At 42.1% G+C, this 10,547-nt stretch overlaps 1 protein-coding gene across 4 annotated transcripts; it reads left to right on the top strand.

Moving 5' to 3' along the window:
- The first annotated feature begins 580 nt into the window (after positions 1–580).
- Positions 581–8,913, top strand: svopl (SVOP-like). 4 transcript variants are annotated; one of them, XM_086269919.1, is made up of 16 exons: positions 581–911; positions 2,687–2,796; positions 3,369–3,457; positions 3,545–3,643; positions 3,935–4,006; positions 4,092–4,216; positions 4,320–4,383; positions 5,403–5,528; positions 5,985–6,113; positions 6,469–6,542; positions 7,051–7,247; positions 7,403–7,514; positions 7,624–7,705; positions 7,785–7,874; positions 7,953–8,066; positions 8,156–8,913. In XM_086269919.1, the coding sequence occupies exons 2-16, from the start codon at positions 2,688–2,690 to the stop codon at positions 8,165–8,167; spliced, it is 1,494 nt and encodes a 497-aa protein (XP_086126045.1). In that variant the 5' UTR covers positions 581–911; position 2,687; the 3' UTR covers positions 8,168–8,913. The 4 variants fall into 4 exon arrangements, with proteins under 4 accessions (XP_086126045.1, XP_086126044.1, XP_086126043.1 ...); XM_086269918.1 differs by having other exon boundaries at positions 582–911; positions 2,643–2,796; positions 8,156–8,912; XM_086269917.1 differs by having other exon boundaries at positions 584–911; positions 3,366–3,457; positions 8,156–8,911.
- The last annotated feature ends 1,634 nt before the right edge of the window (positions 8,914–10,547 follow it).

Raw genomic sequence — 10,547 nt, 5'->3', positions numbered from 1 at the left:
TAAATCTGGTGTCAGCAGGGATAGCTATCGCCTGCATCCACAGACTGTACGGGAGCGTCTCTTTCTCTCACTCACACACACACATCCTTCCTGGATGGTCTGTTAATACAGTAACCTCACAGTAGTCACATGACGCCATTAAAAATGCTCCAAAAGGCTCCAACAGCACAAACACAGTCCAGCGGTCCAGTTAGCAGACAGCTAACAACTACACCAGCCTGTGTGATCATCCACTTGCCAGTCAAAGAGGCCACGCCCCCTGATTTATACAGGTGAGTTTAGGAACCATCCTCCCCCTTGGAGTTGTTAAAAAGGAGGAAATTATCTATAAAGACATGATGAGATTGTGTATCAGGTTTTAAGCATGTTTATTTCTGCTGCAAAGTTTTAACATGGGAGTTTACGGGCACTGACTCACTGCTGCCACTGCTGGACCTCAGAGGAACTGCAGGGATCTGTCTGTAATTACTGTCAGTGCCAGCAGGGGGAGCTTCAGGACTAAAGTTTAAATATTTGTGCTCTAACTTTCATAAAGTGAAAATATTCCAGAGGTATGTGTGATGGGTTGAGATCTATTAGGTCGAACTGCTCAGAGATTAAATTATTGATCTTGTTTTTGACCATATTGTTTCATTTGCTGACTTCCTGTCTCTCATTGTGACGTTAAATGTTGTGGAGAGGCTCTTGTTTTGTTTTTCTTCACTCAGCTGCTGATGGGCGGAACTGAACCACTCCCTGCACACAAAGCTCCCTACCCCTCCCCCCGGGCTGGCTCTCTGGTGACGATAGCACTTCCTGAATCACCTGGACAGGTGAACAGCTACGGTGTTGACCTACCTGTCGGGCTGTGACCTGCTACAGGATGAAAATAGACCTCACCGGCGGCCTCAGAGTTGAAACTCAACATCTGTGTGAGTACTGGTTTTATTTGAGAGAGAACGTTAAGGGTTCGATTCCGCTGTTGGTTCCTGTGTGAGAGGTGAAGCTGAAGTGGCTGTAGTCATAATAAATCCCGCACTCAGTTTTAATCGCGCCGGTTCTTCCCGGACCATTTACCTTTGACTGGGCTCAAAACGATTCCGTCCAGTTCATTAAAGAAGGATTAACACATCTGTTAAAATATCTCCTCATCCAGAGTTTGTATGCTTGTTTCTTTAAGGTTTGAGGATTTCTTACGTGTAGTTCAAAAAACTCATTGTCTGCCTGAAATCTGCAGCAATGTTATTTGCCAAAAAAAGACTGCTTGTATTGGTGTAAATGATTTTTGGCCTATGATATATGAAACATATGTCAAATATGTCCCTCAAATGATCTCAGGTTGTCTTGAGCCACCAACAACACTCTTGTTTTATCCAGCTAATAAGTCTCTTTGACATTAAAAGTGTGTTTTTTCAAGAGACACTTGGTTAAGATGGCAGCAGATATAACAAAGTAGTTCAAGAAAGATATTTTAAGTGGCCAAAAAGGACTGGATTGGTTATAAAGCAGGTACAACAACACAGGTTCATACTTACAACATAACTTAATATATAATTCATCTCTAAATCATGTTCTCTACAGTCTGTTTACCAATATAAGTAAAGACATTACACATAAAAAAACAAACAAACATTGAAACATTGGAAATCACTTCGTTACAACACCTACTTCAGTTTCCTCCACCTCAGCTTCACAGAGAAACTAACACACCTCCCTTGTGAATAAAGCACAATCTGTGTTTGTGAGAGCAAAATGATTTTAAAAAAAGCTTCAGAGAATGTAATAAAGTAAGCCTGACAATAATATGTTCTTTTTGTTTACTAATAACTGGTTTCAAATCCATAAATCAACTGCTCGTTTGAAACTCTGATTGGCAGCAGCTCACTGATCAGTCTGCTCAATCTCATCTTTTTCTGGAGGCGATTAATCAGTCAATAGATCAGTTTGATGGAGAAGGTGATCAGTAGTACTTTGGGACTTTTACTTTTGAAGGACTCAGCGGTGTTTGTAACGCCACCCTGAAGTCATTGGATGAACATCGGTTTTTCTACTCTGTAGACTGTAGACCCGCTGAAAGGTAAAACCAAACAGTTGTGGATTAAGCTTACTTGTTGTTCCTAGAGTATTTAAAACTAGAATGAGGCAGAGCCTTCAGTTTTCAGGCCCCTCTTCTGTGGAACCACCTTCCTGTTTGGATTCAGGAGACAGACACTATCTCTACTTTTAAGATTAGGCTTCAAACTTTCCTTTCTGCTAAAGCATATAGTTAGGGATGGATCAGGTGACCCTGAATCCTCCCTTAGTTATACTGCAATAGGTGTAGGCTGCTGGTGGATTCCCATGATGCATTGAGTTTTTCTTCTTCAGTCACCTTTCTCGCTCACTATGTGTTAATAGAGCTCTCTGACTCTCTTCCACAGCATGTTTTTTGTCCTGTCTTTCACTGTATTTGATTTTGCACTGTATAAATAAAACTGAATTGAATAAACTGAACTGAATTAAGCGTGAGTGAATGTTTGAAGAAGCCTGCAACATTGCCACAGATATGATTTTAATATAAACGATGAAATGAAGACTCAGTTTACTAATAACCGGATTAAAATCAGCGGCGCTGCATGAAGCTGAAACTCTGCTCACAAATGTTCTGGCTCATGTATCTGCAGACGGTTGAACCTCAGACGGCTGAAAGGAAGACTTCTCATTTCAGGATGAGTGACTCTATGAAGACTCAGCTGGTGAGCTCCATCCATCTGCAGGAGGTGGAACTGCAGGAGAAACCTGCCGACGACAAGCAGGACAGCAACAATAGCAACAATGGTGAGTCTGATAATCGATAATCAAACATCTGGAGATGATGTGATGCCCTTGGAAACATTGGAGGGTCCTGTGAGGCCCTTTGAAACGTTTCCTAAAAAGGTTGTGATGTTATTGTGAATGAACCTATCTGCAAAAACTGCAAAAACATCAGGAGAAGCACAGTAGGTTTCTGCCATGGGCAGGTTTTAACGGTCAGTTTCACTACAGAGACCTTCTTTGTACTTTATTTCAGTCCAGTTTTATTCCTAAAGCACTTAACAGCAGAAGTGCGATGCTTTATTCTGAAAGGTAAAGACTCGAATTCCTGTTCAAAGAATTTCCTTTGAACAGGAAGAAACCTCCAACAGAACCAGGATCAGGCGGTCCTGATCAGGAGCATGCTGGGACTCAAGTCCTCTGCAAGGAGGTTAAAGCTCAACTGTTTTAGGATCATATCAGTCCACCACAGAAGAACTAGTTCTCACCACCTCATTTCCCTCATTATGAAATTAAAGGTGTCTGTCACAGCCATTCTGAGCAAGAGGAAGGTGGTGATGTTAGTTGATGTATTGATTGATTGATTCTTGCAGCAGATAAAACGTTTACAGTGGAGGATGCCGTGGAGAAAATCGGCTTCGGGCGTTTTCACATTCTGCTGTTTGTCATCATGGGCAGCTCCAACGTGAGTAATGTTTATGCTCAGCAGCAAAATACTCAGAGTATTTAAAGTAATCAGGGTGCTCACTGTTGTGCTCGTGTTTGTGCGCAGATCGTGGAGGCGATGGAGATCATGTTGTTAGCTGTGGTTTCTCCGGAGATTCGATGTGAGTGGCGTCTGGATGACTGGCAGGTGGCACTCGTCTCCACTGTGAGTCACAGCACACAGACTGATCTGCTGATAATTTATTGATTAATCAATTAATTTGCGTCAACCAGTTAGGCTGAAACCTCTGAACTCTCAGAGGGTAACCCTGACCTCAGTGGGGCTTTCTTTAGCATGGCTTGACTTTATATGGTCAGCAGCTCTGAACAGGTCTCACTGATCGATCACGTTCACAGTCAGCAGAGCAGCTTCTTGTTTCATTACATCAGAGGCGTGTGAGCTCATTAACGTGATGGCTATATGAAAGTGCTGCAACACTTCTCTCTGTGTCCTCAGATGGTTTTTCTGGGCTTCATGGTTTGTGGAGTGTTGGGAGGATACATCGCCGACCGATACGGACGCTGGAAGGTCAGAAACAACCGACACGCAAGGTCTCAGCTGGAGTCTGTGCACTGATTGGTTGACTGCTGGTGTGTGTGTGTGTGTGATCCAGGTCGTGTTCGGTGGCTTCGTGTGGAGTGCGTACTTCTCGCTGCTCACGTCATTCGCACCGTCGTACGGTTGGTTCATCTTCCTGCGTGCCATGGTGGGCTGCGGCGTAGCAGGAGTGTCGCAGGGGTCAGCTCACACACACAAACATTACGCTGAACATCCTGCAGTCTGATTGGCTGGATGGTGGTAAGCTTCAGTGGCTGCTCTAATTGATAGTGTCTCTGTTCAGGTTTGTGCTGAAGACCGAGTTCATCCCGGCAAAGCATCGAGCCACCCTGCTGCCTCTGGCCACCGTGAGTTCATCCTTTCTTTGAGTTTCACTGGTTTCCACAAAAATAAAGACGAGGAAGTCAGAATCATGTTGACCACAAAGTACTGCTCCATCTGGGAGACCTCACAGAGCGAAACATCACAGAGGTCCTAATGAGTGTCCACACAGGAAGCGATCATCAGCATCACTTTATCACTGACAGTTGGTCGCTATCAAACATTACAGGCTGAGGTTGCCTGGGTAACCCACCGCTGTATATCAGTCAACAGTATTTGTGACTCCGTTGGTCGTTGCCTTTATTGCTTACCTGGAAGTTGATAAAAGTTTTACTGAGGGATCACCCACTTCCTGTCACCAGCTGTTATTTCGCTCGCAGTTCCTTCCTTACTCTGCTCTAATCCTCATTTCTAAGGTCATGTTTTGGAAATCAGATATTGTGATAGCACAGAAGTTGAGAGGGTTCTAGTGCCCATTACTGAGGACCTCACAGGGTTAAATCCAGTGTTTTATTTGACCTTCATAATAATCATGGGCAATAGCAGCTTGACGCAGATTTTATTACATGGAAAACTCAACATGCTCAGCATAAAAGATAAAAACATAAAAGATGAGTAGGTCTATTATCTTTTTAAGGCAATACAATCAAAGAAACACGTGTCAGTGTATACACGCAGTTATTAATCACAGTCTTGTGGAGATAATATTCTGTTTTTAAAGAGATGTGAGAATGATAAAGTTTTAGATGTCCAGCAAATACAAAACATCACAAGGCGACAGCAGCAAAGCTCAGAGTCCGTCTCTAAAACACGTACATGTATCATAAATCACAGATAATGGTCTGTTGCCAGCCTTATTTTAATGCTTAATACGCGTCATGGAGAGAGCACAGCTCCATGGGTAACAGCTTCAGCTCACGTCACGTTGTTTGTTTGTTTTTCTCCCATGGGGTTTTCAAAGGCATCCTCAAACTCAGCTTAGTTACCTGTATGGTGTGATGTCATCAGTTCAGATCTCCCAGCATGCTCCCTGTTTGTGTGTCAGATATTCTGGATGCTGGGCTCCATGCTTATCATCATTCTGGGTATGCTGGTGGTTCCAACTTTGGGCTGGAGGTGGATGATACGGATCTCTGTCACGCCGAGTATCATCCTCATCTTCCTCTTTAAGGTGAGATATGCCCCTCACCTGTCCACCCTAACCTGTGCAGCAGTGCTGTGATCATTAGATTAGAAATGAATGCACATATGAACATTCAGTGTGGCAAATTAAACGAAGAATGAAAGATTCCTAAAGAGGTTTTCAAAGATGTTTAAGTCTTACTGTAATAATTCACAGTTACTAAAAGAAGTGAGGGATGATTTGGAGGTTCTGAAGTAGTTTGTCAGGTTTTAGGTTGTTGGTTGTTAAACTAAAAGTGCCAAAAGGAGAGGGGTGAACAAAAAAGAGAAGCGGAGGCACTAAACTAGTAGAAATCACATGAAGTGCCACTTAAAGCATAAGCTGGGGAAGACTAAGTTGCCACAATAATCTCATCAAGGCTAATGTGAGTTTCTGATTGCTGGATGTATTCAGGCTCGTGAACCCAGACTGACTGCTGTTTCTGTATGTATTGATTCAAATCAGTTTATTCCTGAGTCGGCTCGTTACAACGTATCAGCAGGAAAGACTGAGGCTGCCATGAAAACGCTGCACTGGATTGCTAAAATGAACCGAGCTTCTCTTCCGCCAGGACGACTCGTGGAGCCCGTCACGGTGCGTTAAGTGCAGTGAGTAAGACTTGAAATAAGTGTACCGATCTTCCTGAAAGTCGTTTGCTGAAGGAATCTTTCAGCTCCTGAAAATGTTTTGCTGTCAAAATGATTAAAAATATTTCAAAATTGTTTTATCTTAAAGTTTGTGATAACAGTCTACTGGAAAAACACTACACAGGGCAGTATGTGTAATTCACAGGGATGTCCTGATGGTGGCTCATAATATAAAGCAACTTGATGTGATTGCCATTGTGATTTGGCGCCGTATAAATAAAACTGTTGAATTGAGTTGAATCTGAGGGTATCACTGGATTCAGTCATAGGATATTCGGTGTGAATGTTCCTGTGTGTTTCAGAGCGAAAGAGGCAGCTGGAGAATTCTGCTCAGCCCATTATTCAGGAGGACATCTGTACTGCTCTGGTACTCATGGTAATGGTATTTTATTTTTTAGTGTTTTAATAAAAGCAGGCTACATAGCCGTCACAGTAAAAGGGCATCAAAGGAGCAAATTATCAGATAAAAGCAAAAGATCCAGTGAAAGCAAACTGGAGGTTTGCACAGGTTACAATTATAGACAGGAATAGTCATGAAAAACTTTCCTTCTTTAAGGAAACCAAATCAGAAAGTATGCGTGCTTTATATTAAAACATAGTAAGGTATCATAGGCATAGAGGAGAATACTGTATTATGTCTTCTGATTGGATGCCAAATAGGGAGATTTAAAGTACTAAGTTTATACAGACAAAAGTTGTCTATGAAGTGTTTCAAGCATTTCTGGAAACATTTCGTAGACAACTTAAAATGCTCCCAGCAGTTTTTTTCCCAACCATAGACACATCCGAGGTTTGTAGAAGTCATTGAATGTGGTTGTTATACCCAGTATGTATAATCCTTCTTGGACCTGTTAAGGACCAACTTTCATTTGTTTCACTGTCAGGTTTGTGGCATCGTTTATATACTACGGCTCAGTGCTGAGCAGTTCGGAACTGTTGGAGAAGAACCTGTTGTGTGTGATCGATGCTGACAAAGAGCATCAGGTCAAACATCGCCATGAGGACGGACTGTGTTACTGCATCCCCTTTGGTTACAGTGACTACCAGACTCTGCTTATCAGCTGCCTCGGAGAGGTTGCATGTGAGTCATCGTCAGCGAAATGCGTTGAGAGAATTTTCAGTTCATCAGTTTTTCAGCCACACTTGCAGAATAATTCCTAAAACGTACTGCGAAGGTTTGCTGCTGTGCTGTTTCCGGATCAGGTCTACTCTGACTCCTCTCTTCTATCCTCCCAGTGGTCCCAGCAAACATCGCTCTGCTCAACGTGTTTGGACGCAAGATGACTCTGACCGTGCTGCAGCTGTTAGCAGCCTTTTTCTTTATGATACTCAACATTTGCTCCACTATGTAAGAGCCCCACAGATTGGACCCCCCTGACCGGGTCCAAGTGTATGACGTCATCTCATTAGAGCAAGTCAAGGTTTGTGATGTCATCTGGTCTGTTTTGGTCGTGCAGGTTTGGCTTCACGGTGCTGCTGTTTCTGCTGCGGTCTCTGGTCTCCATGAACTTTAATGTGGTTTACATCTACACAGCAGAGGTATGTTCACAGTCTGCTGGCTTCAACGGTGCATTTTTTAAGGACCGGGTCTGAGGTGACAGGAGTTTTGGTTTCTCAGGTGTACCCCACGGTGGCGCGCTCTCTGGGGATGGGTTTCTGTACGTCGTTCAGTCGCATCGGAGGAATGATCGCTCCATTCATTGCTCAGGTGCGTTGGCTGTCCTGCTTAATGATCAGAGTTTTCAGGTTTTTGGTCCAGTCTATCATTGCTTTGTGTGTACTTTAGGTGCTGATGTCTCAGTCGGTGATTCTGGCTCTCTGTCCGTTCGCTGTGGCCTGTGTGCTCTGCGCTCTAGGAAACTTCCTGATGCCAATAGAAACCAAAGGACGAGCTCTGCTGGTGAGAATGTGATTTTGTATGAGCTTTGTTCTTTTTTCTTATGTCTAAATGCCGTGGTCTGACATGTTTGTTTGTTTGGATTTTTTCAGCAAAACTCCTGATGGTGTCTCTGAACAAACTGCTGCTCTTTGTTATTTCATTTTGGTTACATGTGTAAAGACTTTAAATATGATACTGACCTCAGGTGTTGCTGTGCCTTCATTAACAGCTCAAAGGGAATGAATGTTTGTTAGCATCAGTGAAGGAAACCTTACATTGTTCAGGTTGTCAGGCCAGTTGTGAGCCCTGTTTCTCTGGTTTTTGTAGGATTATCTTTCACCTCCTCCTGCACTTCACATGAATCAGCTGTTACTTTATGCTTAAAAGATTCAACAGTATAACAATGTAACATTATTTCTGGCTCTTTGTATGTAAAGAATAATAATTACCGTATATTTTATAAACATATCCAGAAGGTACAGGTACAGGTACAGTAGGCTCTAACAGTAATTCTGTATGCTCATTAATAAACTCCAACTATTGAACAAAGTGTTTGTGTGAGATAGTCTACCTGTGGATGTTTTTTTTCCTTCATGCTACAGATGTCATGTTTTACTTTGATCATATAAAACTGAATTTAATGAGAACATCCTGTGAGTGCAGTGTAAATGATCTTCCTCTGGCGCCACCTTCAGGACAAATGATACAGGCTCACGCCTCAGGTGTGATATGAGCAGCCTCTCAAGTGCAGCTGTAACGGAGTCAAAAAAAAGAAGCTTTATAACATGTTAATAGTTGGAGCATGTGCCAGATTTCGATGTCTCATTATGGAAATTTGTGATTGGAGAAAATTAATTAATTGATGTAAAAATAAATAAATAAATAATCTTTTGTGGTAAACTGTAGGCAGTTCATGCTTGTCGGCCAAATAAATGCTGTTCAGATTAAAAATTTTAAAAAAGGTGATGATCGCAAAGTGAGCATGACCCTTCAAGTGACTACAGCCATATTAATGGTAAATTTGCTGGGTTAAGGTAAATGGGAATGAAGACAAATACTACTATAACTCTCGAAAATTCACAATTATTATTCATATGAAGATTACCATATTAAACTAACTATATTAAACTTGGAGCCACCTGGTCGACAAATAACGCAACTGCATTGTTAAGGTTCCTCGTGGCTGCACAACATGCCAGAGCAAAGGAAAATGATCCCAAAATGGAGACGGGTGCAGGTGAGCAGCATTGGTGTTTCTGTATGTTTAATAGTGAAAATGTTCTCACAGTAGTAATAGTTCGTATGTGTTTTTGCTATAAGCACTTCTAGCATGTACCCTGAAAGTTACAGCTCTAATAGTGGAGCTCTTTTGGAGCTCTTAATAGTAAGTTTATTTACAATTAGTACTTATGGTTAGCATGCTAAGCTAATACTCGTTAGCCAGTTGGGTGCTTACTGGCTGGCTCCTGGCTCTCATGTTTTGTACGGGAGTACATCACAGGTCAGGCTAACATGACCGGGCTGGATACAATAAAATTATATCTAAACGTTACTGTGTGTGTTTTCATTGAAAAATAATACATGAAAATATTTTATAAATTACCTGCACTATAGCAATATGTGCGGCTATATAAAGAGCCACCAGCAGGAAATAATCGCGGGAATAGTTTGTGGTATCGGTGGTTCATCTGCTGAGTAAAAAGATAAGAAAAGGAAAATGGATCGGGTGCTTGTCACAGTTGCTGCTGGCATTATGTACCTTAAGGCTGAAGAAGAAGCAGCGCAACTGAGAAGATCCGGGAGAGAAGAGCCAGAATGAAGATGAGGGGGAGGAGACGTGCCTTGATGGCGTGCCTTCTTCACTCAGTACATTTTTAAAAATAACTAATAGCCGAGGCTGCCTGTCGCCTGGGGGACGTCGTATGGTAAGGTCATCGTATAATGATCTTCCCGGACTACTCAAAGTTGCTGAGTGAGAAGCGGAATAAGTTTAATGAGTGCAAGAAGCTTCTGCACAACAAACGTATTGGTTTCTCCTTAATTTACCCAGCAGTGCTTGTTGTGAAAGCTCCTCAGGGATCCCGTCGCTTCGAGGACCATAAAAAAGCAATGACTTTCATTCGCCCCATGGTGTAAAACTGGTTTGTTTGCCTGTTTGTTTTTGTCGTTTTTTTGTTGGGGGTTTTTTCCCTTCATCTGTCGCTTTTGTTTATTTTTCTGGGTAGTAATTTTCTCCTGTTTTGTTTTTTGTTCTTTGTTTGTTTGTTTTTGTTTTTGTTGTTTGTTTGTTTGTTTGTTTTTGTTTTTCCTAGACCCCAAAGTACTGGAAAAGGTCGTGGCTCCAAAACTCCATTAATAAAACCTTATTAATGGAGTTTTTATTATGTTTAGAGAGAGATACAAATGATGATTATTACGTGCTCGCTTCATTTTCGTATTAAGGACAATTCTGGAGGTTAACTCAGACCTCTTCTCTAAACTGAATTGGACACAAGGTGGAGC

The sequence above is a fragment of the Aulonocara sp. 'chitande type north' Nkhata Bay genome, linkage group LG17 (genome assembly GCF_057382095.1).
Source record: "Aulonocara sp. 'chitande type north' Nkhata Bay isolate Kocher_YH1m ecotype deep benthic linkage group LG17, A_spYH_male_GT1.1, whole genome shotgun sequence".
Classification (NCBI taxonomy): Eukaryota; Metazoa; Chordata; class Actinopteri; order Cichliformes; family Cichlidae; genus Aulonocara; species Aulonocara sp. 'chitande type north' Nkhata Bay.
The sequence above is the reverse complement of the archived record's forward strand: the minus strand, read 5'-3'. Positions and strand labels throughout refer to the sequence as shown.